A 27,699-nucleotide genomic window follows, 5' to 3' on the forward strand; every position below is an offset into this window, starting at 1 on the left:
AGAGTAAATAGTACATACCAGCACTATTTTAAAATAACAAACTCTTGATAGTAGAATAAAAACTACAACTAAACACCACATACTCTTCACCATCTCCGTGGAGATGCTACTTGTTCAGAGAGGCAAAGAGAATGACTGGGGGGGCGGAGCCTGGGAGGGACTATATGGACAGCTTTTGCTGTGCTCTTTGCCATTTCCTGTTGGGGAGGAGAATATTCCCACAAGTTATGGATGACGCCGTGGACCGGACACACCAATGTTGGAGAAATGAGTAAAAAAGCATACAAAGAGAGGAACTGGAAAAATAATGTGCTTTTATACAAAAAAAAAAAATCATAACCACCAAAAAATATGGTGGGTCTCATGGACTCTTGCCACTATGAAAGAAATTAATTTATCAGGTAAGTTCTTACATAAATTATGTTTTCTTTCATGTAAGTCCATGAGCTAGTGACGTATGGGATATAATACTCAAGATGTGGAAATCCACAGAGTCACTAGAGAGGGAGGGATAAAAACAAAAACAGCTATTTCCGCTAAAAAATTAAATCCAAATAACAATTAAATTTAAAAAAACTTAAATTATAGGCAAAGGAATCAAACTGAGACAACTGCCTGAAGAACTTTTCTACCAAAGACTGCTTCTGAGGAAGCAAATACATAAAAATGGTAAAATTTATTAAATGGATGCAAAGAAGACCAAGTTGCTGCCTTTCAAATCTGTTAAACTGAAGCTCAATTCTTGAAAGTCCAAGAAGTGGCAACTGATCTCGTAGAATGAGCTGTAATTCCTTGAGGAGGAGACTGCCCGCCTCCAAATAAGCCTTGTGAATCAAAAGTTTTAACAAAGATGCCAAAGAAATTGCAGAGGTTTTCTGACCTTTCCTGGAACCAGAAAAAATAACAAATAAACTAGAAGTCTTGGTAGCCTCAACATAGTATTTCAAAGCTCTTACCACATCCAAAGAATGTAGAGATCTCTCAAGAGAATCCTTAGGATTAGGACACAAAGAAGGAACAACAATTTCCCTACTGATGTTATTAGACTTCACAACTTTAGGTAAGAATTTAAACGAAGTCTGTAAAACCGCTTTATCTTGATGAAATATTAGATGAGGCTCACAAGAGAGAGCCGACAACTCAGAAACTCTTCTAGCAGAAGAGATAGCCAAAAGAAATAACAGTTTACAAGAAAGTAGTTTAATATCCAAAGATTGCATAGGATCAAAAGGAGGAGTCTGCAAAATCCTTAACAGCAAATTAAGACTCCAAGGAGGAGAAATAGAGTTAATAAACAGGTTTGATGCGAACCAAAGCCTGAACAAAACAATGAATATCAGGAAGTTTAATAATCTTTCTATAAAATAAAACAGAAAGAGCAGAGATTTGATCTTTAAAAGTATTTGCAGATAAACCCTTATCCAAACCATCCTGAAGAAACTGTAAAATCAGAGGAATTCTAAAAGAATGCCAAGAAAAATTATGAGAGGAGCACCATGAAATATAGGTTTTCCAACCCCGATAATAAATCTTCCTTGAAACAGATTACGTGCCAGTAACATAGTGTTAATCACCGAGTCAGAGAAACCTCTATGACTAAGAACTAAGCGTTCAATTTCCATACCTTCAAATTTAGAGATTTGAGATCCTGATGGAAAAACTGTCCTTGAGACAGAAGGTCTGTCCTTAAAGGAAGTGGCCAAGGCTGGCAACTGGACATCCGGACAAGATCCGCATACCATAACCTGTGAGGCCATACTGGTGCTATCAGAAACACATGAGATTGTTCCATAATGATCTTGGAGCTCACCCTTGGAAGAAGAACTAGATGTAAGCAGGTTGGTAAAACCAAGGAACTGCTAAAGCATCCACCTTCAATCCTTGGATCTGGAAAGATATCTGGGAAGTTTCTTGTTCAAACGAGAGGCCATCAAATCATTTTCTGGAAGACCCTACATTTGCACAATCTGATGAAACACATCTGGATGGAGAGATCACTCCCCCGGATGCAAAGTCTTACGACTGAGATAATCCGCTTACCAATTGTCTACTCCTGGAATATGAATCACAGAGATTACACAAGAGTTGGACTCCACCCAAGAAAGTATCCAAGATACTTCTTTCATTGCTAAAGGACTGTTGAGATCACATTCCAGGAAGGACGAACAAAAGAGGCCCCTTGAACAATCCGATGAAGGTCCAACCACCATGACAGAGAGGGTTGAATGTTGGGATTTAAGTATATCAGTTGTGATATCAGAGTATAATCCCTGCACCATTGATCCAGCATGCAAAGCTGCAGAGGTCTCATGAAAAACGAGCAAAGGGGATCGTGTCTGATGCTGCAGTCATAAGACCTAAAAACTTCCATGCACATAGCCACTGAAGGGAACAATCGAGACTGAAGGCTTGGACAAGCTAATACCAATTTCATTTGTTTCTTGTCTGTTAAAGACAAAGTCATGGACACTGAAGTTCCATAAAAATTTTGGGGGGCGCCAAGGCTAACATCAAGAAATGACGCAACTCGCGTCATAACAAATGCGACTTCACGCCAAAACAACTTACGTCAACAAAGACACAGGAAATGACGAAATCCGCTGAAAAAAAAATTGCACCAAGAATGATGCCATAAAGAACGGCATTTTGCGTCCTCACAAGCCTAGTTTGCCAGCGAAAATTTTGGAAAATAAAGTCAATTTGAAAAAACTGAACCCCAGATAAGAAAAATAATCTTCCCAAATACAAATTCCATACTGAAACTGACAGACTGCAGAAAAGGGAAATATACATAGACCTGACTCTTGGCAAATATAAGTAAATACATATATTTAAAACTTTATAACAAAATGCCAAACATAGCTGAGAGTATCTTAAAAAAATTATACACACTTACCGGAAGACACCCATCCACATATAGCAGAGAGCCAAACCAGTACTGAAAAACATCAGCAGAGGTAATGGTAAAGGAGTATAACGTCTATCTGAAAAGGGAGGCAGGAGATGAATCCCTGCGACCGATTACAGAGAGCCTTTGAAAGGATTTCCCATGGGTGAAACCACTAAATCAACAGGCAATACTCCCTTCACATCCCTCTGACAAACACTGTACTCTTAGAGGAATTGGGCTTCTGAATGCTTAGAAGAGCCTGTTACCGAAGAAATCAAGCACAACTTACTTCACCACCTCCATAGGAGGCAAAGTTGGCAAAACTGAGGTATGTGTGTGGTGGGAGGTGTATTTATAGGCATTTTGAGGTTTGGGAAACTTTGCCCCCTCCTGGTAGGAATGTATTTCCCATACGTCACTAGCTCATGGACTCTTGCCACTTACATGAAAGAAATTAAGTTTATGGGATGTATTAAAGCTCTTGTTGTGTTTGGGTAATTTTTGTCTGCCTCCTGGTGGAGAGGTACTTTATCCTATGGGCTCCATTTATCATTCATTCTTGAAATACGACTTTCAGTTCTCCTATCAGTTCTCCGCAGCTCGCCTTTGGAGAGGCATACATGTGCGCCCATATTTATCATAAAAAGGGTAGTATTTTAACGCCAATTTCCAAAGGCGAGATGCGGTGGATTAATGATAAATCTCTTCATTAGTATTATATATGCGCCTTATTTATCATTAGAAATACTCCCAAAAAGACTATTTTTGTATAGAACCTGTAACTTTTTCTTTTTTTAATTGAAATCTAACTTGTTTAAACCACCCTTAAAGGGCCATAATACCCAAATGTTTAAACACTTGAAAGTGATGCAGTATAGCTGTAAAAAGATGACTAGAAAATATCTCCTAAACATCTCTATGTAAAAAAGAAAGATATTTTACCTCAAAAGTTCCTCAGTAGCCACATCCCATTGTAAAGGATTTCTAAGCAGCATTTTAGTGTGTCTGTCCTGGGACAGCTTAGGGCAAACACAAGGCCCGTGGGCCGAATCCGGCCCGCCAGACCTCGTCATGTGGCCCGTGTAGCCGCCGCCGGCCGCCAGCCTTCAACTTTTATTCTCGCTTTTTTTTTTTTTGACACAAGAAAGCCGCCTCTTCAGCACATGCGCGGCAGCCTACAAGCCAGCCCTCTAGCGGCGCCGGCCGTTCTACACAGGAAACCTCCACTTTACATGCATTCAGGAAACCTCCACTTGTTTTTATATTGAGCGCATGCCATCCTGTGATGTGACAGATCCAACGGCTGCCTGAACCCTTCTCTCCTGTACTGTAAGTACATATGATGTATGTGGGGGGGGAGGGGGGTCTGCTTATTAGGCGGGGTCTGCTTATTATTCTGCTTAAAAGTCTGAGCGGTAAACTTTGGATATACTGACCACTTCCGTGTCACTTTACAGTGGTATAACGTATCAGAGTTCTCTTGTGCTGTAGCAATCCGCAAAACAGCATGGAGGTTATCAAAGCTGGTAAAGGTTAAGTTCTGTTCTTTAAAGTCAGAAAAGCGTTGTTTGAATTCATCAATCAGCCGATTCACTTTGGTACCATGCAATCTCATGAGAGTTAAGTCAAATCTCATGAGATCACAGTAAGAGTTCATGACCTCAGCACTGCTGATGCTGATTGGCTGCAGTTCATTTCTTCATTATGAGTATTATGTCCCTTTAACTGTGTATTCCATTATTTAAATACAAACATAACTTAATTTTAATGTAATAAAATATCATTTTCTTTTTAAATTATGACAAAACATGCAACTGAATACATGTAATTTAATCAATAAATGCATTTTTTGGTTTTAGTCATGTGTAAGAAAGCTTTATATTTATATATATTTTTTTTACACATGCTACAATTATAATAATAAAAACTGAAGTTTTAAACAATAATACCTTTATCTTCTTCCACACCTCTGCAGTACTTATGACTCCTATAGATATGCAAAAATGTCAGTGGTGACCCAAAATAGGTTATTAACTATGGACATGTATCACATCTCTACATGATATAATTTATTGTTAGCTTTTAGACTGATAAGCTTGTCTTCCTTTACAAATAAAAATTAATAGGACACCAAATTTTTATTTTCAAATAATATATTTTTTATAAAACATAAAATAAAAAATATGTTATCTTGACATTCATTGATTTAAAAATATATTATCAAAAGAAAATCATTGATTCATATTTCATTGCTATAGCTGCCAAAAATTCTCTACAGTGGTTTTGGAGAACTTTCATGGTCGTATTTGTAGGAGAATTTTAGGTTCTCCTAAGGCGCAAAATAATGATAAATCTGAATTTCAGCGATTAGTAAGGCGTATTTTTAAAAATATGACCAAAAAGCAGAGGAGCCAACACTCGAGCTGGATGGTCGCATATCTCAGCAGCTCTGGCTATATCACTTTCAAAAGTCAAGTTTGGGGGTCATCCAGCTTATAATTTTACAACAATAATCGGTATCCTAAAACTCCAGGAGTCTTAAGAGCCTAATATTACAAGAAAAAATTGTTCTGGGATCGACACTTTGCTATTTAGGCACTATCCTGCTCAGAGTCTCTGGGAAAGGCCATTTTCCAGCCCACGTGGAGATCAGCAAGAGGACTAAGATAATTTAAATGCTCCATATTTCAGTTCCACTAAAGCCTAGCATCACTTTACCAAATTAGACCTCTTATAACAGTTTATTAATGACTCCATCCGTAACTCAGAGAATCTCCAACAAGACAGCACAGGTCGGGATCATGGACCCCCTCAGCAAATGGGAAACAAAAATATCTCAGCTGATTCGCAGCCACTTTCATGAGTTTGAACAGAGTTTGGTCGCATCGCTATCTGGTAGCTCTACCCTTTGTTCTAAACAGTTTCAAACACAGCAACTAATCACTGAAAGGGGAGAGGTAAGGCTAACAATGCAGAAGGCATTGAGCATCCAGCATGCGTCCCTGCACTCGGATACCAGGGAGGGAACCTACCTCACTATAACAGAACACAATGCACCAAGTCCTGTCATCGACCAGCTAGGAGGGCCGGAGTATTCATGCAGAGTACAGTCAGTGAGTATCACATCCCAACAAAACGAGACCTCCAACTTTTCAGAGAGACCCTTAGTGGTCACCATGGTGGAAGGATCCATAACAGAGTTGCCTTCATGGATCACTTGGGGAGGTGCGGCCAACATACCAGAGTGTAAAAAAGACATGACACGTATATTGAGCAATGAGAGACACAGCCTTCGACAACCATTGTTAAACAGCATAGCAGGAGACTCATACAAAGACCCTAATACAAGGTCCATCTTTGTTCTCACCGCACAAGGAACGTACGTGCTATACCCCTGGCTGACTCATAAAATTAAAAATCTGGAGACTCGATGTAAGCTGAAGGACGGAGTGGGATAGTCGACACCAACCGAACATGTATCTGTCTATTTCTGGCAAAGATTAATTGTTGCACTTATCCCTACAGGTTGTTCTTAAAGTTTCTTTGATGTGTGTGCTCTAGCATTTTGTATATACACTACGTTTAGGGCATTGTTTCATTGGTTTGTTCAATAGAAGTGATTTGATAGATGCTATTACAGAAACGGTGTCTATTAGTATTGACATGGGATTTTATATAGGCTTTTGACCTGCATTTCGGGTCCCACATATTTTTTTAATGCTTTACGGGCGTACGATGGAGAGTCATGCTAGCATAGCAGGAATGAGTTAACTTTTCACATTTCAGATATGACGCAGCTCGAATTACATTGCATAGCAGACTGAGCCTCCACAACATATATGCTAGTTCACGATTTCTCTTCCTATAATAATGGTGTACGATTATCCTACCATCCCTAACATTGAATTCTGCTATAGCTCTGCTGCCATGGGGAAGGCTCTAATCGGCCCTACATAGAGGATAACATAATGTGAAGTGGGCTGGATATGATAACATTTGATTTTGCATTTAGTACTTTATTTGAGCTACTTAGTCCACATAGTTATGGTGTCCAGCAACGAACGGAAAGTATCTATAGGTGTATTTCACAGTACATCTACAGTGGGGAAAAAAAAAGTATTTAGTCAGCCACCAATTGTGCAAGTTCTCCCACTTAAGAAGATGAGAGAGGCCTGTAATTTTCATCATAGGTATACCTCAACTATGAGAGACAAAATGTGGAAACAAATCCAGCCAATCACATTGTCTGATTTGGAAAGACTTTATTTGCATATTATGGTGGAAAATAAGTATTTGGTCACCTACAAACAAGCAAGATTTCTGGCTCTCACATACCTGTATCTTCTTCTTTAAGAGGCTCCTCTGTCCTCCACTCATTACCTGTATTAATGGCACCTGTTTGAACTTGTTATCAGTATAAAAGACACCTGTCCACAACCTCAAACAGTCACACTCCAAACTCCACTATGGTGAAGACCAAAGAGCTGTCGAAGGAGACCAGAAACAAAATTGTAGACCTGCACCAGGCTGGGAAGACTGAATCTGCAATAGGCAAGCAGCTTGGTGTGAAGAAATCAACTGTGGGAGCAATAATTAGAAAATGGAAGACATACAAGACCACTGATAATCTCCCTCGATCTGGGGCTCCACGCAAGATCTCACCCCGTGGGGTCAAAATGATCACAAGAACGGTGAGCAAACATCCCAGAACCACACGGGGGGACCTAGTGAATGACCTGCAGAGAGCTGTACCAACGTAACAAAGGCTACCATCAGTAACACACTACGCTGCCAGGGACTCAGATCCTGCAGTGTCAGACGTGTCCCCCTGCTTAAGCCAGTACATGTCCGGGCCCGTCTGAAGTATGCTAGAGAGCATTTGGATGATCCAGAAGCAGATTGGGAGAATGTCATATGGTCAGATGAAACCAAAGTAGAACTGTTTGGTAGAAACACAACTTGTTGTGTTTGGAGGAGAGGGAACACCATACCTACTGTGAAACATGGGGGTGGCAACATCATGCTTTGGGCTGTTTCTCTGCAAAGGAAACAGGACGACTGATCCGTGTACATGAAAGAATGAATGGGGCCATGTATCGTGAGATTTTGAGTGCAAACCTCCTTCCATCAGCAAGGGCATTGAAGATGAAATGTTGCTGTGTCTTTCAGCATGACAATGATCCCAAACACACCACCCGGGCAATGAAGGAGTGGCTTCGTAAGAAGCATTTCAAGGTCCTGGAGTGGCCTAGACAGTCTCCAGATCTCAACCCCATAGAAAACCTTTGGAGGGAATTGAAAGTCCGTGTTGCCCAGTGACAGCCCCAAAACATCACTGCTCTAGAGGAGATCTGCATGCAGGAATGGGCCAACATACCAGCAACAGTGTGCGACAACCTTGTGAAGACTTACAGAAAACGTTTGACCTCTGTCATTGCCAACAAAGGTTATATAACAAAGTATTGAGATGAACTTTTGATATTGACTAAATACTTATTTTCCACCATAATTTGCAAATAAATTCTTTCCAAATCAGACAATGTGATTGTCTGGATTTGTTTCCACATTTTGTCTCTCATAGCTGAGGTATACCTATGATGAAAATTACAGGCCTCTCTCTTATTAAGTGGGAGAACTTTCACAATTGGTGGCTGACTAAATACTTTTTTTCCCCACTGTATACACTATTGCAGCGAGGAGCTATTTTTTTTTATATCTATATTTACAAGATGTTCATATAGTTTGGTTAATGTCATAGATTCTGTGTTGCTTAGATAATCTTATAGCTAAAGGTACGGTTCAGCTGAAAATTATCTTCTGGGGTCAAATGTCAGCAGCTTAGATGTCATTAGCTTTGACGGACTCTTACTATAATATATTAGTCAAGCCCTTTGATCATTTACTAAATGCTCCATACAATTCCTATATTTATATAATAGGCTGCTGGGATGCTATCTCAATTCCCTAACAGGAGTAATCTAGCTACAATTGCTTGTTGACCTTTATGATATATTAGTCAAGCCCTTTGATCATTTACTAAATGCTCCATATAATTCCTATATATATATCATAGGCTGCTGGGATGCTATCTCAATTCCCTAACAGGGAATCTAGCTACAATTGCTTGTTGACCTTTATACCAGCTAATCTGTTGAAATCTATAGTTGACATGGCTGAATCTTGACCCTAAACTAATACTAGTTTTCATGTACTCTATAGTGTATCAACCCTCTACACTATTTACCTAATACCTAGCTAATATATCCTGTCACCTATGTTATCACATCAATAGGCCATGACATCTAATTCACTAGGGTAGTATTATGTGCTATGTAGGTGCCGAAGAGAGCACTATTTGGTTATTTGACCATATATAGTTGGTTTCAATGTTGTTCTGCAGGATTATAAGATAGATGATGATCACGCTGCTTGATACCAGGCACACTTTGTAAGCTGAGTCCTGATTCCTTTTGTCCATACTCCGACTACTCAGTTATTTTACCTGATACCTGGGTATAGGGCCCGTATCTGGGTGTTAAGGTTTATCGCTATGGAAATGGGAACGCTATGGTATGTTTGACTACATAACACGTTTACACCTACATAAGCCTCTCATACAGTCTGGTTGCAATTGAATATGGGAATTTTTGCTTTATATTTGGATTTCTTATAGTCATGGTATAGTCCCTCCTCCGAACACCCATCACTATATTGGTGCTTAGCCCAGTTTTATATTATGAATAGCTTCCCTATAGAACACCAGGTGTGAGGCACTGACAAGATGCAGGAGATCCCATATGGTGCAGATAATAATTAGGAAGCACAATTGGTAGTACAACATTAGGAGGTTTATTGAGATTGTTTATTACCCTGGTTGATTGTTTCGCTAGCTTTTTTACCAAAGCATCTCCGCGTTCTCCCCCCCCCCCCCCACTCCATTGGGCTTACATTGTAAGCAAAGGAACATGCATCCTATAGAAACTCCACTCCTATACTCTTACATTTGTTGAATATTCCCTATTTTAGCCTCAAGCCACTTTGTAAGAATACCAGAGGTACAAGAGTGACCACTACCTTTAACAAGAGGTATACCTTTTTCTATTCTACTTTAGGAAAAATTGATCATACCTACATCACACTGAATACTGCGACCAAACATAAAGGAAAAGAGATTTGGTTGAGAATGCATGGGTTACTTATCTAATATTAACTATGTTTGTGTATTAAAATGTTATACTATGCCCGTAAGATACCAGATATACAGTTATGATATTTTATATAATTATGCTGCTAATGGTTTGATATGTGTTTGTCACTGATTGTATTATACCAATACTGCTGTGTTTTTTATAATGTATAATCTCAAATAAATAAAAAAAAAAATCCGACCAAAAAAAGGCCTTTTTTTGTGCTTTCTTTGGCGCACATGTGCGCCTAAGCGAGAGACAATAGAATGGGAGAATTTTGCGGTCGTATTTGCTTATTTTTAGGCGTATTTTGCTTTGATAAATAGGAGAACAATTCCGACAGCGTATTTATCATATGAAATAAATGTATTGTAAAGAGTTTAACCATCCCTTACAGATTTTATAGACAATTGTATGATGTTACATAAAATAATAGAATTTATATTTTACTGCAAAACAGTTTAGAATTCATGTCCTTTCATTCATTTTATCTTTTTAAATACATTTCTTAAAAAAACATACTACATTTAGAAGTGATGGAACAATATTTGTACTTTTAAGAGAACACTATTACTTATAACAAATCTTTAACCTTAGGCGATGGTGAGCACAAATAATTCAGAAGCATAGGTGGAACCCATAAGTGTGTGTTAGTATACAATCTGTGCGTTTTGTGCCTGCTAGTCCCTTATGTCAAGTGAGCAGGCAAATCATTTTTCTCCACTAGACTCTCATAAAATGTTGTACTATACAACACAATCATGTCTATTTGTAAAACCATCAGAAACCAAATGCTTCCCCTGAAGTCCTGCCCTATGGCAAGTACTGAATGCATGAAGCAAGTGTACAGCCATTCATCACTAGTAACAGGATAATCCAATCATACAAAACTGGCATTTTGACTAGTTTAACTCTGTCACCAAACAAAACAGAGTAAAAATAAGCAGATTACCCAATCCATTTAGCCAACAATATTTTAAAGTACCTTATGTTCACATTTCTGGTCAATGGGAAGTTTCATCCACTCACTGTCGTCCCCCATGGTGTCAGCCTTTAAGTTTCAGCACTATTGTAACCTGCAAAGACAGGAAGTGAGAAACTGTTAGAAAAGTCACATAGTAACAGGAGAGGTAGTAACTGATTTGTGTTAAGACAGCACTGGTAAAAGCAATCACTATTGACTGCAGGAAAGTCCCTCACAAAAACAGAAGTTCTGCAGTAAACTAGGATCACATAAGGACTTGTTATTGTATGGCACATTTATAAAATAATAATATATTATACACACAGTATGCAACAACGCGCTGAATATAAGATCTATATTCAAAATAAGGGTTTAAATAAATCCTTATTTTCTGGCAGAGATACAGCAAGTGTTAGTCAGAAAGTTATAAAAACTTTAGTTTGGTAAAAGGATGTAATTACTAAGACTCGGTTGTGGGTGGGGTAGCAGTTATTTCTGGAAAAGTTCAACCTTCCATCAGCTACAATCATAGGCTGGATAACCGGTTTATAACAGTTTGTTCTAAATTGAGGAAATGTAATTAAAAAGTAACATCCAGTCAGCAAAATAAATGATCCCTCATCAAGATGAGCGTGAACAATGACCAACCCTCCAAAAGCACAAGTGTAATGATCATAAACACACTACATTTAAAAAAAACTAATTACATTGACAAATTAAAACAAAATTATGCATTAATTTAAAAAGTTAAGGAAATAATTTTAGGAATCCTCGTTTACTAATATCTAACTATTTGTCTAAGCCTTTGTCAAAAAACAAAACACCATGATCAAAAAAAAACAAAAAAAAACACCATGATCTAAGTTGTTAAAGCATGTAAATTTAGTACTGACCCTGCATAACAAATTTAACTCCACAAAAGGGGTTAAACACAGTAGAAGTACCACTTTGGACCTGTCGAGCTCTGGTTAGAGTATGCGATTTTTCAACTTTTATGGCCCTTTAAGGCTACCATAAGCATTAAAGTCGTGCCCTAGTTTTTACTATAGAAAACTAATACAATTAGCATCTTGCAATGATTAGTGGATTGAAAATCCAGACCATGGCCAGACACTAATTGCATTAGTACTAGTAATTATATAGAACGTTTCTTACAACTGCTAGTTTCAGGTTTACAATCACAATAAATCTACTTAGAGATCAGTTAAATTAGATGGATACAAGTATACAGAGGGGAGAGAAATAAAATAAAAGGGGAAGTATGTGTGTAAATATACACACACTTTATATACAACACATTAATAATGTTCTATGGTGGCTGCCCATATATGCCGCTTGTCTAGAGTTGAAAGGGGCCGCCGCCGCATTTTTCCTAGAAAAATTGAAGAAAAAAATGAAGTGTGTTCTTTTACAATGAGAAAATAATATGGTTTTCATCTTATATAGTTTTTTATAAATAATAATATGATGTTTAAATTTATCAAAACTTTTATGTTAAAGGGACACTGAACCCAATTTTTTCCCTATCATGATTCAGATAGATCATGCAATTTTAAGCAACTTTCTAATTAACTCCTATTATCAAATTATTTTCATTCTCTTGGTATCTTTATTTGAAATGCAAGAATGTAAGTTTAGATGCTGGCCCATTTTTGGGTAAATTCACCTACCAATAAACAAGTGCTTTCCATGGTACTGAACCAAAAATAGCTTAGACGCCTTCTTTTTCAAATAAAGAAAGCAAGAGAACGAAGAAAAATTGATAATAGGAGTAAATTAGAAAGTTGCTTATAATTGCATGCTCTATTTGAACCATGAACGAAAAGATTTGGGTTCATTGTCCTTATAAGCTGTATATTCATGGCTGTAATGTTTTGTTTTGTTTTTGGTAAATTATTTCCATGAATCCATTCTCACGGTCATGCTCTCCCAGAGGTTTCTGTAAAGTTGATATTTTTTTTAAATCTAGATATTTTCACTTTCGTGGTTTTATAGTGCTCACACTTGTGAATTTGTTTCTTCAGAAATAACAACTAATTCACAGCAAAAGTGTTATAAAATATACAAAGCTGAGAAAAAGAATCATAAACCCATTTTTTTTTTATTTGATCATTCAGACAGAACACACAATTTTAAACAACTTTCCAATTTACTTCTATTATCAAATGTGTTCATTCTCTTGATATCCTTTGCTGAAGGAGCAGTACTGCACTACTTGGAGCTAGCTGAACGCAGGTGAGCCAAAGACAGGAGGCATATATGTGCAGCCACCAACCAGCAGCTAGCTCCCAGTAGTGCATTGCTGCTCCTGAGCCTACCAAGGTATGCTTTTCAACAAAGGCTAACAAGAGAATAAAACAAATGAGATATATATATATATAATATAGATATATATATATCTATATATATCTATATATATATATTTTAGTACATTGGAAAGTAGTTTAAAACTGCATGTTTTAAATTAATTACAGAAGTTTAATCATTTTGACTTTACGGACCTTCTAACCTCATTGTGCCCCTGCTATAAAATGTACACAGAATCAACCCATTACTAAGGTTCGAGAAACTTAATGAATAAAAGAATGTTTGGAGTGGGAAAGATTTGCATAACCAACACAGTTATATTAATATGTTTTACCTTCAGAGAGGAATTGCCTGGTATTTCGGCGCTGGACTGACTGTAATAGGCGGGATCAGACTGATATACTACAGGAAAGTTCTACTCTGTGAAAAGCATTACTGGGGTAGAGGAAGCTGCACCCAGGTGGTAAATCGCCATAGAACAGGCTAACAATAGTATTGAGCCAGTTGTTCGTTCCTGTGGGTGTGCTTCTCTCTCTGTGTGTGTGTGAGTGTGAGTGTGTGTGTGTATGTATATATATATATGTATATATATATATATATATATATATATATATATATATATATATATATATATATATATATATATATATATATATATATATATATATATATATATATATATACACACACACACACACAAACACTTATGTGGGTACTTAAACCATATCAAAAGATTAAAATAAACCATCCAATATAAAAAGTGCAGCACTTTGTATGGGGAAAAAAATCTATTGCTTATTTGTCATATACAGAACTCATAATTCACACAGAAATGTTAATAAATCAGACCCTGTTGCTACATTGCAAAACTCTGTTGTCATTACAGTTCATGTGACCTAAACCAGAGAGATACATATAGATTGGAGGTATAACTCTGTGCCACAGACATAAAACGATCACACAGCAGCATGAATGAGCAGAAATGTTATGTTACTCATCACTACCATTGTTTTGCTAAACAACTACAAACAATCATTAAATAAAACATTGCCAGTCCTGCTAATGTCACAACAAGCAAATACTGTTCTGAAACCATAAACATGTCTTACCAACAGACACACATGTAAGATTTTGTGTTAAACAAGTTGGTAAATCCCCACTTACTTATACCTTACAGTCAAACATGTAGTGTCATCTACCCCTCTTACAGCCAATATCCTGGATCATGCATATGGACACACACTTACCCCTGCCCTTATCCCACATGCAGCTCCTGTCCCACAGGGTCATCTATACCTCACGCTGCTCCTGTCACAGTAGCTACCCACTTACTCCTTGCTCCTGTCCCATAGGTATAGGCCACGGCGCTGTAAGAAGATAGTAATGATAGCTCCTCTCCGCTCAACGGCTATCTCCACAATGAGATTTTCGCGCCGTTGAGGGGGAGGAGCCTCGTGGCCATGACGTATGCGCACTTAGCGTATCACACAGAGGCAGAGCACAGGCTAAAAGTCCCACTCGCACAGTTCAGCCTGTACGATTAAGCCTCTATAGGGATGGAGGAGCGACGCCTGCACAGTGAATACAATAGATCACTGTGACAGGCATAGGGCTCTCTACCGCACGTGCGGTATGGATTTACATACAATAATACACAATATTTTTCTAAAAAAAAATTTGGGGGGTTAAAAATAAAATATAATTTTTCAGATAGGGGGCTATTTGAAAAATTATATTTTATTCAACAACAAAAAGATTTCTCTTCTTGCCTGGGGGTTCACGTGCGGAAGTGCACAAATGGAGGAGCCTCCACTGCTCTGTGGGCCTTGCTCAAGGGTCAGAATATTAGCAGAGACTTTGCAAGGCTGCTAGAATGGAGTTGAGCAATTTGTGAAAGCTTGGGCTGGTGACAGTTTTGCCTCCTTGCTCTATGTGTGGGCCAGTTGCAAATAGTGTAACAATGCAATAAAAGCATGCTGCATGTAGTTTACAACATCTTGATGATTGGAATTGTAGTCCCCATGCACCCTCTTTACTAAAGGGGAGTATATACAATTTTCATTTAACTGCATGTAAAAAGACACTACTACATAGAATATGCACAGATACTGATAGAAAAATCCAGTATAAAACATTTTAAAAACTTACTTAGAAGCTCACAATTAATGAAATTAGCCTGGGACACCCACTGAAAGGGGCTAAGAGCAGAACTTCCCCTGCATATGAAAAGACCCATTATACAAAAATAAGCAGTCTGAAGTCTGCATAAATCAGTATACATCTAAAAATGTGGGGCTTGATTAGGAGTCTGAAAACCAGCACAATGTTATTTAAAAATAAGCAAAACTGGGGACTTCCGGTGGGCGTGCCAAGAGTAAGCAGCTCCGTTTTTAGAGCTCCGTTGGTCTCCTGAGAAATTACCGAATTTTAGAAGACAAACTCAGCCAGAACAAACTGTTCCTTGGCACGGATTGTGCCCGGACATTACTACAAGCAGGAGAGAAACATCACTCCCCCACGGAGGACCTAAGCTTACTAAAGCATCAGGAACAGCGGCCAGAGGGACCCACATGGTGCAGAAAAGGCAGGGACAGAGAGACGCTTGGAAATACCATGACTCAGCAGATCCGGTATGCCGATAGCCTCTGCAACCCAGCTGGGCACTGAAGAGGAAAGATCTATATCGGCCACAGCGCCATTTTGAGGCAGACGTACGGGACACCCGTACGACGGGGAAAAAGCTGGAGAGCAGCGAATTGAGCTGCATCAAATAGAGCAGCGGTAACAGTGCTAACGGAGGCTGACGTCGGATTCTGAGACATCGCATCAGGCAAGGCAATCAGAAGGGTTTGGTAAAACAGAGGAGAGGCGCAAAGCAATTGGCGCCATTTTGCCCACTTGCAGAAGTGGAAAGTTCCTTACATCAGTGCAATCACACTTCACACCCTGGCTTCACAGCCACAAATCACCTAGTGCGGCAGTATCGCCCGATGGTAGCTATATATTAGAGGGCAGGAGCTGATGAGATTCAGGTTTGCTAAAAAATATCTATGTTTAGTGACTTTGAGCTTTATAGACATAGCCTGACAACATATATTCTGAGTGCCTGCTCTGATAGCAGTGAAGGAGAGCTGACCTGCTCTTAACTTTTCCTCACTATTGTACTGCTCCAAAAAGGGGACAAAAAGGAAGAAAGAAAAATAAAAAAAAAAGAGGGGAAGGGAAGAGAACAAGGAGAGAAAGGAAACAATTTTTTTGTTTGTTTGTTAGTTTTTATCTTTGCTGGACATTTGCCGTTTGTAAAATGTTTGACTTTTGTGTCTAATTAATGCTATGTTTTGCTTAGTATCCATCCACTCTTGAAAGTACTATTAAATTGTGTGTGTATTCCTCCTACAGTATTAAGGGCTTTCATTGGTACAAAGGTGCATGGAGAAATATTTAAATTGCCCAGTGACAAGCCGTGGTAAAAATAGTGAGCGCAGAGCAAAAGCAGGAACAGACGCTGCTAATCAGGGATACACTACAGAGGTTCTATTAGAAAGTAGCTACCTGGATACGCACCCAATTGTCAAACAGATCTCTATCCTATATATGCCCAAAATAGATAACTTACAAAGAGGGGTAGATACCCTCTCTGACGATGTTAAACAGTTTTATACTAGAGTTGTGGAGGCTGAAAACAGAATCTCAGATTTAGAGGATTCCAGCGTCACTAATATGGGTAAAACAGAAGTGCTAGAAAGTCAGGCCCAGGCCTTACAACAAAAAATAGATGATCTTGAAAACAAATCGAGGCGCAAAAATGTGCGTCTCCTGGGCCTTTCAGCGACGGTAAAGCCAGCTGATAGCTTGCATTTTATAGAAACTACTCTCCCCACTCTGTTGAATATTCCCGCAGAGAGCTTTACAGGCAGCATAGAAAGTGCGCACAGAGTAGGCCCAGATAGGTTTGGAGCAGATAATCTGTCTCAGCCCCGGCCCATTATCATTAAGTTTCTACACTTCCAAACTAAGGTCGCAGTCCTGGGGCGTATAGAAAGCTAGAATCATTGAATTATGAAAATGCACGTTTGCTTCTATTTCAGGATTTCTCTGTAGACCTGATGAAACGTCGTAGGGAATTCTCCCCACTGTGCTCAAAATTGAACAGAGATGAAAAACAGGCCTCTCTCTTATACCCGGCTAGGCTTAAAAACAGAATTTATGTTTACCTGATAAATTACTTTCTCCAACGGTGTGTCCGGTCCACGGCGCCATCCTTACTTGTGGGATATTCTCTTCCCCAACAGGAAATGGCAAAGAGCCCAGCAAAGCTGGTCACATGATCCCTCCTAGGCTCCGCCTACCCCAGTCATTCGACCGACGTTAAGGAGGAATATTTGCATAGGAGAAACCATATGATACCGTGGTGACTGTAGTTAAAGAAAATAAATTCTCAGACCTGATTAAAAAACCAGGGCGGGCCGTGGACCGGACACACCGTTGGAGAAAGTAATTTATCAGGTAAACATAAATTCTGTTTTCTCCAACATAGGTGTGTCCGGTCCACGGCGTCATCCTTACTTGTGGGAACCAATACCAAAGCTTTAGGACACGGATGAAGGGAGGGAGCAAATCAGGTCACCTAAATGGAAGGCACCACGGCTTGCAAAACCTTTCTCCCAAAAACAGCCTCAGAAGAAGCAAAAGTATCAAACTTGTAAAATTTGGTAAAAGTGTGCAGTGAAGACAAAGTCGCTGCCCTACATATCTGATCAACAGAAGCCTCGTTCTTGAAGGCCCATGTGGAAGCCACAGCCCTAGTGGAGTGAGCTGTGATTCTTTCAGGAGGCTGCCGTCCGGCAGTCTCGTAAGCCAATCTGATGATGCTTTTAATCCAAAAAGAGAGAGAGGTAGAAGTTGCTTTTTGACCTCTCCTTTTACCAGAATAAACAACAAACAAGGAAGATGTTTGTCTAAAATCCTTTGTAGCATCTAAATAGAATTTTAGAGCGCGAACAACATCCAAATTGTGCAACAAACGTTCCTTCTTCGAAACTGGTTTCGGACACAAAGAAGGCACGACTATCTCCTGGTTAATGTTTTTGTTAGAAACAACTTTTGGAAGAAAACCAGGTTTAGTACGTAAAACCACCTTATCTGCATGGAACACCAGATAAGGAGGAGAACACTGCAGAGCAGATAATTCTGAAACTCTTCTGGCAGAAGAAATTGCAACCAAAAACAAAACTTTCCAAGATAATAACTTAATATCAACGGAATGTAAGGGTTCAAACGGAACCCCCTGAAGAACTGAAAGAACTAAGTTGAGACTCCAAGGGGGAGTCAAAGGTTTGTAAACAGGCTTAATTCTAACCAGAGCCTGAACAAAGGCTTGAACATCTGGCACAGCTGCCAACTTTTTGTGGAGTAACACAGACAAGGCAGAAATCTGTCCCTTCAAGGAACTTGCAGATTATCCTTTCTCCAATCCTTCTTGAAGAAAGGATAGAATCTTAGGAATCTTTACCTTGTCCCAAGGGAATCCTTTAGATTCACACCAACAGATATATTTTTTCCATATTTTGTGGTAAATTTTTCTAGTTACAGGCTTTCTGGCCTGAACAAGAGTATCAATAACAGAATCTGAGAACCCTCGTTTTGATAAGATCAAGCGTTCAATCTCCAAGCAGTCAGCTGGAGTGAGACCAGATTCGGATGTTCGAACGGACCCTGAACAAGAAGGTCTCGTCTCAAAGGTAGCTTCCATGGTGGAGCCGATGACATATTCACCAGATCTGCATACCAAGTCCTGCGTGGCCACGCAGGAGCTATCAAGATCACCGACGCCCTCTCCTGATGGATCCTGGCTACCAGCCTGGGGATGAGAGGAAACGGCGGGAATACATAAGCTAGTTTGAAGGTCCAAGGTGCTACTAGTGCATCTACTAGAGTCGCCTTGGGATCCCTGGATCTGGACCCGTAGCAAGGAACCTTGAAGTTCTGACGAGAGGCCATCAGATCCATGTCTGGAATGCCCCACAGTTGAGTAATTTGGGCAAAGATTTCCGGATGGAGTTCCCACTCCCCCGGATGTAATGTCTGACGACTCAGAAAATCCGCTTCCCAATTTTCCACTCCTGGGATGTGGATTGCAGACAGGTGGCAGGAGTGAGTCTCCGCCCATTGAATGATTTTGGTCACTTCTTCCATCGCCAGGGAACTCCTTGTTCCCCCCTGATGGTTGATGTACGCAACAGACGTCATGTTGTCTGATTGAAACCGTATGAACTTGGCCCTTGCTAGCTGAGGCCAAGCCTTGAGAGCATTGAATATCGCTCTCAGTTCCAGAATATTTATCGGTAGAAGAGATTCTTCCCGAGACCAAAGACCCTGAGCTTTCAGGGATCCCCAGACCGCGCCCCAGCCCATCAGACTGGCGTCGGTCGTGACAATGACCCACTCTGGTCTGCGGAAGGTCATCCCTTGAGACAGGTTGTCCAGGGACAGCCACCAACGGAGTGAGTCTCTGGTCCTCTGATTTACTTGTATCTTCGGAGACAAGTCTGTATAGTCCCCATTCCACTGACTGAGCATGCACAGTTGTAATGGTCTTAGATGAATGCGCGCAAAAGGAACTATGTCCATTGCCGCTACCATCAAACCTATTACTTCCATGCACTGCGCTATGGAAGGAAGAGGAACGGAATGAAGTGTCCGACAAGAGTTTAGAAGTTTTGTTTTTCTGGCCTCTGTCAGAAAAATCCTCATTTCTAAGGAGTCTATTATTGTTCCCAAGAAGGGAACCCTTGTCGACGGAGATAGAGAACTCTTTTCCACGTTCACTTTCCATCCGTGAGATCTGAGAAAGGCCAGGACTATGTCCGTGTGAGCCTTTGCTTGAGGAAGGGACGACGCTTGAATCAGAATGTCGTCCAAGTAAGGTACTACTGCAATGCCCCTTGGTCTTAGCACCGCTAGAAGGGACCCTAGTACCTTTGTGAAAATCCTTGGAGCAGTGGCTAATCCGAAAGGAAGCGCCACGAACTGGTAATGCTTGTCCAGGAATGCGAACCTTAGGAACCGATGATGTTCCTTGTGGATAGGAATATGTAGATACGCATCCTTTAAATCCACCGTGGTCATGAATTGACCTTCCTGGATGGAAGGAAGAATTGTTCGAATGGTTTCCATCTTGAATGATGGAACCTTGAGAAACTTGTTTAAGATCTTGAGATCTAAGATTGGTCTGAACGTTCCCTCTTTTTTGGGAACTATGAACAGATTGGAGTAGAACCCCATCCCTCGTTCTCCTAATGGAACAGGATGAATCACTCCCATTTTTAACAGGTCTTCTACACAATGTAAGAATGCCTGTCTTTTTATGTGGTCTGAAGACAATTGAGACCTGTGGAACCTCCCCCTTGGGGGAAGCCCCTTGAATTCCAGAAGATAACCTTGGGAGACTATTTCTAGTGCCCAAGGATCCAGAACATCTCTTGCCCAAGCCTGAGCAAAGAGAGAGAGTCTGCCCCCCACCAGATCCGGTCCCGGATCGGGGGCCAACATTTCATGCTGTCTTGGTAGCAGTGGCAGGTTTCTTGGCCTGCTTTCCCTTGTTCCAGCCTTGCATTGGTCTCCAGGCTGGCTTGGCTTGAGAAGTATTACCCTCTTGCTTAGAGGACGTAGCACTTGGGGCTGGTCCGTTTCTACGAAAGGGACGAAAATTAGGTTTATTTTTGGCCTTGAAAGACCTATCCTGAGGAAGGGCGTGGCCCTTACCCCCAGTGATATCAGAGATAATCTCTTTCAAGTCAGGGCCAAACAGCGTTTTCCCCTTGAAAGGAATGTTAAGGAGTTTGTTCTTGGAAGACGCATCAGCTGACCAAGATTTCAACCAAAGCGCTCTGCGCGCCACAATAGCAAACCCAGAATTCTTTGCCGCTAACCTAGCCAATTGCAAAGTGGCGTCTAGGGTGAAAGAATTAGCCAATTTGAGAGCACGGATTCTGTCCATAATCTCCTCATAAGGAGGAGAATCACTATCGATCGCCTTTACTAGCTCATCGAACCAGAAACACGCGGCAGTAGTGACAGGGACAATGCATGAAATTGGTTGTAGAAGGTAACCCTGCTGAACAAACATCTTTTTAAGCAAACCTTCTAATTTTTTATCCATAGGATCTTTGAAAGCACAACTATCTTCTATGGGTATAGTGGTGCGTTTGTTTAAAGTAGAAACCGCTCCCTCGACCTTGGGGACTGTCTGCCATAAGTCCTTTCTGGGGTCGACCATAGGAAACAATTTTTTAAATATGGGGGGAGGGACGAAAGGTATACCGGGCCTTTCCCATTCTTTATTTACAATGTCCGCCACCCGCTTGGGTATAGGAAAAGCTTCTGGGAGCCCCGGGACCTCTAGGAACTTGTCCATTTTACATAGTTTCTCTGGGATGATCAAATTCTCACAATCATCCAGATTGGATAATACCTCCTTAAGCAGAGCGCGGAGATGTTCCAGCTTAAATTTAAATGTAATCACATCGGGTTCAGCTTGTTGAGAAATTTTCCCTGAATCTGAAATTTCTCCCTCAGACAAAACCTCCCTGGCCCCCTCAGACTGGTGTAGGGGCATTTCAGAACCATTATCATCAGCGTCCTCATGCTCTTCATTATCTAAAACAGAGCAGTCGCGCTTACGCTGATAAGTGGGCATTTTGGCTAAAATGTTTTTGATAGAATTATCCATTACAGCCGTTAATTGTTGCATAGTAAGGAGTATTGGCGCGCTAGATGTACTAGGGGCCTCCTGAGTGGGCAAGACTCGTGTAGACGAAGGAGGGAATGATGCAGTACCATGCTTACTCCCCTCACTTGAGGAATCATCTTGGGCATCATTTTCAGTGTCACATAAATCACATTTATTTAAATGAGAAGGAACCCTGGCTTCCCCACATTCAGAACACAGTCTATCTGGTAGTTCAGACATGTTAAACAGGCATAAACTTGATAACAAAGTACAAAAAACGTTTTAAAATAAAACCGTTACTGTCACTTTAAATTTTAAACTGAACACACTTTATTACTGCAAATGCGAAAAAGTATGAAGGAATTGTTCAAAATTCACCAAAATTTCACCACAGTGTCTTAAAGCCTTAAAAGTATTGCACACCAAATTTGGAAGCTTTAACCCTTAAAATAACGGAACCGGAGCCGTTTTTAACTTTAACCCCTTTACAGTCCCTGGTATCTGCTTTGCTGAGACCCAACCAAGCCCAAAGGGGAATACGATACCAAATGACGCCTTCAGAAAGTCTTTTCTATGTATCAGAGCTCCTCACACATGCGACTGCATGTCATGCCTCTCAAAAACAAGTGCGCAATACCGGCGCGAAAATGAGGCTCTGTCTATGATTAGGGAAAGCCCCTAAAGAATAAGGTGTCTAAAACAGTGCCTGCCGATATTATTTTACCAAAATACCCAGATTAAATGATTCCTCAAGGCTAAATATGTGTAATATATGAATCGATTTAGCCCAGAAAATGTCTACAGTCTTAATAAGCCCTTGTGAAGCCCTTATTTCTGTCTGAATAAAAATGGCTTACCGGATCCCATTGGGAAAATGACAGCTTCCAGCATTACATCGTCTTGTTAGAATGTGTCATACCTCAAGCAGCAAAAGACTGCTCACTGTTCCCCCAACTGAAGTTAATTCCTCTCAACAGTCCTGTGTGGAACAGCCATGGATTTTAGTAACGGTTGCTAAAATCATTTTCCTCTTACAAACAGAAATCTTCATCTCTTTTCTGTTTCAGAGTAAATAGTACATACCAGCACTATTTTAAAATAACAAACTCTTGATTGAATAATAAAAACTACAGTTAAACACTAAAAAACTCTAAGCCATCTCCGTGGAGATGTTGCCTGTACAACGGCAAAGAGAATGACTGGGGTAGGCGGAGCCTAGGAGGGATCATGTGACCAGCTTTGCTGGGCTCTTTGCCATTTCCTGTTGGGGAAGAGAATATCCCACAAGTAAGGATGACGCCGTGGACCGGACACACCTATGTTGGAGAAAACTTATCACATCAAGAGGGCCAAGGTTTTTTGACTCTCCTGAGGCTCAAGAGTTTCTGGAAAAAGTGGGTCCCCTGCTCACAGTCCTGCACAGGGGCAATGGGGGAGGAAGGTTGAGGTGGTAGCTTGCTTGACAAATCCTGAAAATGTTACTTAAAGTGTGACCAGTGTCACCATTCATAATGGCTAGAAGAAATAACAGTTTGAGTTATGTTGCCATGTATTTAACAGGTTATCATATGTTGAGTTTAATTTTTATGTACTGGATTCTGCTTTTAATGCAATTACGACAACAACAGATTAAGGTTAAGGCTGAGTGGGTCTGGTGCTGTGCCGTAGCTCCCCGACAACTACATGACCTGTATGCAATGGAAAATGTGAGCGGCATATTGGCTGAGGTTGGGGGGGAGGGGGCGGCTTAGCTGCAGACCTTTAAATTGATGTTTTTAATGCCGATAACAAAAGGATGATAATAAGTTACTATGGTTACCTTGTTGAATATGGTAAAAGGAATGTTCATGATAAATCAGATCGTATCTGCTCTCGAAAATTTACAGGGCAATATTAGTTGGTGGTAGGCTGTCTCTATTTGGAGATAGGAAAGTTTATGTTTAATTGTAAAAGGTTTTTAGGTTGGTTTAAGCCTGGAAAGAAGTTAAAGACAATGCATAGAGCAAACTATGAGAATACATGTCACATGTCAATTATTGAAGGATATGAAAATGTAATGATTGTAATAATGTGATAAATCTTTATCCCTCTCAGACGCAGATTGGGAATCATGTCGGAGTGTTGGGCCTGGTGGTGTCTCGACGTGGTGTGGGGCTGAACCGGGAGCCTGTACATTGCGGTGACAAACAGTGTTTTTTTTTTTCTTTTTCTCCTCCCCTCTTCCTATCCCATTCCCACATACATTACAACCCTCTCCCCATACACCTGTACAGCGACCAGACAGGGTACACTTTAGATTTAATCTATATTCATGGAATGTAGGGGGAATTCACTCCCCCATCAAAAGGAAAACAATCTTAACTAAGCTGCAGAAAAAGGGAGCGGAAATTGCATATCCACTCTTTGTAACATATATGCTCCTAATCAAAAAGATAGAGTATTCTGGGACTCCCTGGTAACTATACTCACTCCATATTTGGGCACTCATAACTTCTTGTCACAATTAATAGAGGAGCCAACTAGGAGTAAAGCTATATTGGATTTAGTGCTATCAAACAATACAGATATAATATCAAACATAGAAATCAAAGAACATTTGGGTAACAGTGATCATAACATGGTCACATTTGAAATCTCTTTTCATATGCAGTGTTTTAAAGGCTTAACTAAGACTTTTAATTTCAAGAAAGCAAAATTCAACGATTTAAGGAAATCATTAAATAATATAAATTGGGACAATGTATTTTCTAATAAAAATACAGAGGATAAATGGATAATATTTAAAAATTTGTTAAATAAATATACATATCAATACATACCATATGGTTATAAAAATAAAAATAAAAAAAATAAGCCGTTATGGCTAAATATAAATGTGTTAAAAGAAATTAGGAAAAAACGTAGGGCATTTAAATTATTAAAAGAAAATAGTACAGACTCAGCATACAATATTTATAAGGAATGTAACAAAGCATGCAAAAAAGCAATCAAATTAGCCAAAATTGAATATGAAAAATTAATTGCCAAGGATTCTAAGTCTAACCCTAAAAGGTTCTTTAAGTACATAAATAGCAAAAAATCTAAGAAGGATAATATAGGTACATTAAAATGTGTGGAGGGTAGCATGATAAATAATGACAGGGAGAAGGCTGAGGTACTAAACCAGTTTTTTTCTTCAGTATACACAAGAGAGGAACCATTGAATGATACTTTGGAACAGAATAGAACATGCCAGTCCATACCACTAACTGGGTTTTGTTTAGAGGATATCAGGAAAAAACTAAAAAATATTAAGGTAAATAAAACTCCAGGCCCAGATGGAATACACCCAAGGGTGTTAAGGGAACTTAGCACTGTTATAGACAAACCTTTACTCTTAATTTTTCAAGACTCATTATCCTCAGGCATGGTACCCCAGGATTGGCGTAAAGCTGATGTGGTGCCACTCTTCAAAAAGGGAAGCAGGGATGATCCAGGAAGCTATAGACCAGTTAGTCTGACATCAATAGTGGGGAAGATATTTGAAGGGATTATAAGGGATTATATTGATGAGCATATTCGTGTAAACAAGATTATGAGTTCTAATCAGCATGGCTTTAGGAGAAATAGATCATGTCAAACTAATCTAATTAGATTCTACGAGGAAGTAAGTAAAAATATAGATAAAGGGGAATCAGTTGATGTGATATACTTAGATTTTGCAAAGGCATTTGATACAGTGCCACATGAGAGATTAATGCACAAAATTAAGGGACTGGGAATAGCTGAAAATGTTAGCTCATGGATAAATAACTGGATAAAAGATAGGGAGCAACGAGTAGCAGTAAATGGATCATACTCAGATTGGACAAAGGTAATCAGTGGCGTCCCCCAGGGATCAGTACTGGGCCCTGTTCTTTTTAATATTTTTATAAATGACTTGGAGCAAGGATTAAATAGCGACATCTCTATTTTTGCAGATGATACTAAGTTAAGTAAGGTCATTAGGTCAGAGCAGGATGAACTCTCTTTGCAAAGGGATTTGCTAAAATTAGAACTATGGGCAAGTGAATGGAAAATGAGATTTAATACGGAAAAATGCAAGGTTCTACATTTTGGAAGTAAAAATAAGCAGGCTATGTATTTTTTAAATGGGACAAGACTTAGCCAAACACAGGAGGAAAGGGATTTGGGAGTAGTAATAGATAACAAGCTAAAGATGAGTGCACAATGCAGGGCAGCGGCTTCAAAGGCTAATAAGATACTAGCATGTATTAAAAGAGGCATTGATTCAAGGGAGGAAAGCATAATTCTGTCATTATATAAAGCCCTGGTAAGACCTCACCTTGAGTTTGGAGTGCAGTTCTGGGGACCGATTGCTAAAAAAGATATTGCAGAACTAGAAAAAGTTCAGAGAAGGGCCACAAAGCTAATAAGGGGATTGGAGAAATTAACCTATGAGGAGAGGCTAGCCAAACTGGGTCTGTTCTCTTTAGAAAAAAGGCGCTTGAGAGGTGACATGATTACTTTATATAAATATATTCAAGGCCCATATACAGAGATGGCAGAAGCTCTTTTTATTCCAAGAAAATTGGTTCTGACAAGAGGTCATAATTTAAGGTTGGAGGAAAGGAGATTTAATCTCCTGCAACGGAAACGTTTTTTCACTGTAAGAGCAATAAAATTGTGGAACTCATTACCAAAGGAGGTAGTGAATGCCAATACCATAGATACATTTAAAAATAGTCTGGATAAATTTCTGTATATAAACAAAATTCATGGATATGATTGCTAGTATTAAATGGGTCACATTTTAATGGGGTTATTTAAGCTTAACTGGAGCTTTTTGTAAGTATTTTAGATTTGTATAGGTTGAACTCGATGGACTTCAGTCTTTTTTCAACCTTATCTACTATGTTACTATGTTACTATGTTACTGGGAGGTGATTTTAATCTAGCCCCCAACCCCCATTGTGATAGACTTAGAGAATTGCGAGAGTTAGCAGGAAAAAAGCCCCCAAGATATCAGACAAATTTGAGCTGGACATTTTTGCCCTGCTGGGGGGGTCCTTGGATGTTGCAAACATCTGGCGACAGCTAAATCCGGATGGAAAAGATTACACATGCATCTCACGGGCTTCGCCCTCTATGTAGCGTATTGACCTCTTCCTGATCTCAAACTCACTAATCACCCAAGTTGTAGATATTAAGATCTCTGACCATGCCCCTATAGCACTCTTCATAAGCGAGGAGACACCTGTGAGTAGTAGACGTACCTTTAGATTTCCTAAATATTTAGTATCCTCCCAAGAATTCCAAAACTACCTAACAAAATGTTGGGACAATTTTCGGGCTAATAACATACAAACACCTGAGCACCCCGGAGCTATTTTGGAACACAGCAAAGGCTGTACTATCAGGTAATATCATTGCCTACCTAGCGCGTCGGAAAAAAACAATGTACCGAGAAATTTAACCAATTGAGAGATGGCCTGGCGGAAGCTTATCTTCTGTACTGTACTACCCCTTCTAGTCAGAACTATCTGAAGTACATAGCTATAAAAAAAATGATGCCATGCTGACTTATCAGCCCTCTCAGTCACTCATGCGTACCAGGGGTAAATATTACAGATACGGGAAT

The 27,699-nt window shown here is 39.7% G+C and overlaps 1 protein-coding gene across 1 annotated transcript in view; it reads right to left on the minus strand.

Annotated features, from left to right (window-relative positions):
• Nucleotides 1-27,699, minus strand: part of CKAP5 (cytoskeleton associated protein 5) — a 397,759-nt gene that overhangs the window by 314,774 nt on the left and 55,286 nt on the right. Inside the window, exon 2 of the mRNA XM_053689307.1 lies at nucleotides 11,063-11,153. Coding sequence (XP_053545282.1) covers nucleotides 11,063-11,119 — 57 coding nt within the window. The 5' untranslated portion in view covers nucleotides 11,120-11,153. The remainder of the gene's footprint in view (nucleotides 1-11,062; nucleotides 11,154-27,699) is intronic.

The sequence above is a fragment of the Bombina bombina genome, chromosome 7, assembly GCF_027579735.1.
Source record: "Bombina bombina isolate aBomBom1 chromosome 7, aBomBom1.pri, whole genome shotgun sequence".
NCBI lineage: Eukaryota > Metazoa > Chordata > Amphibia > Anura > Bombinatoridae > Bombina > Bombina bombina.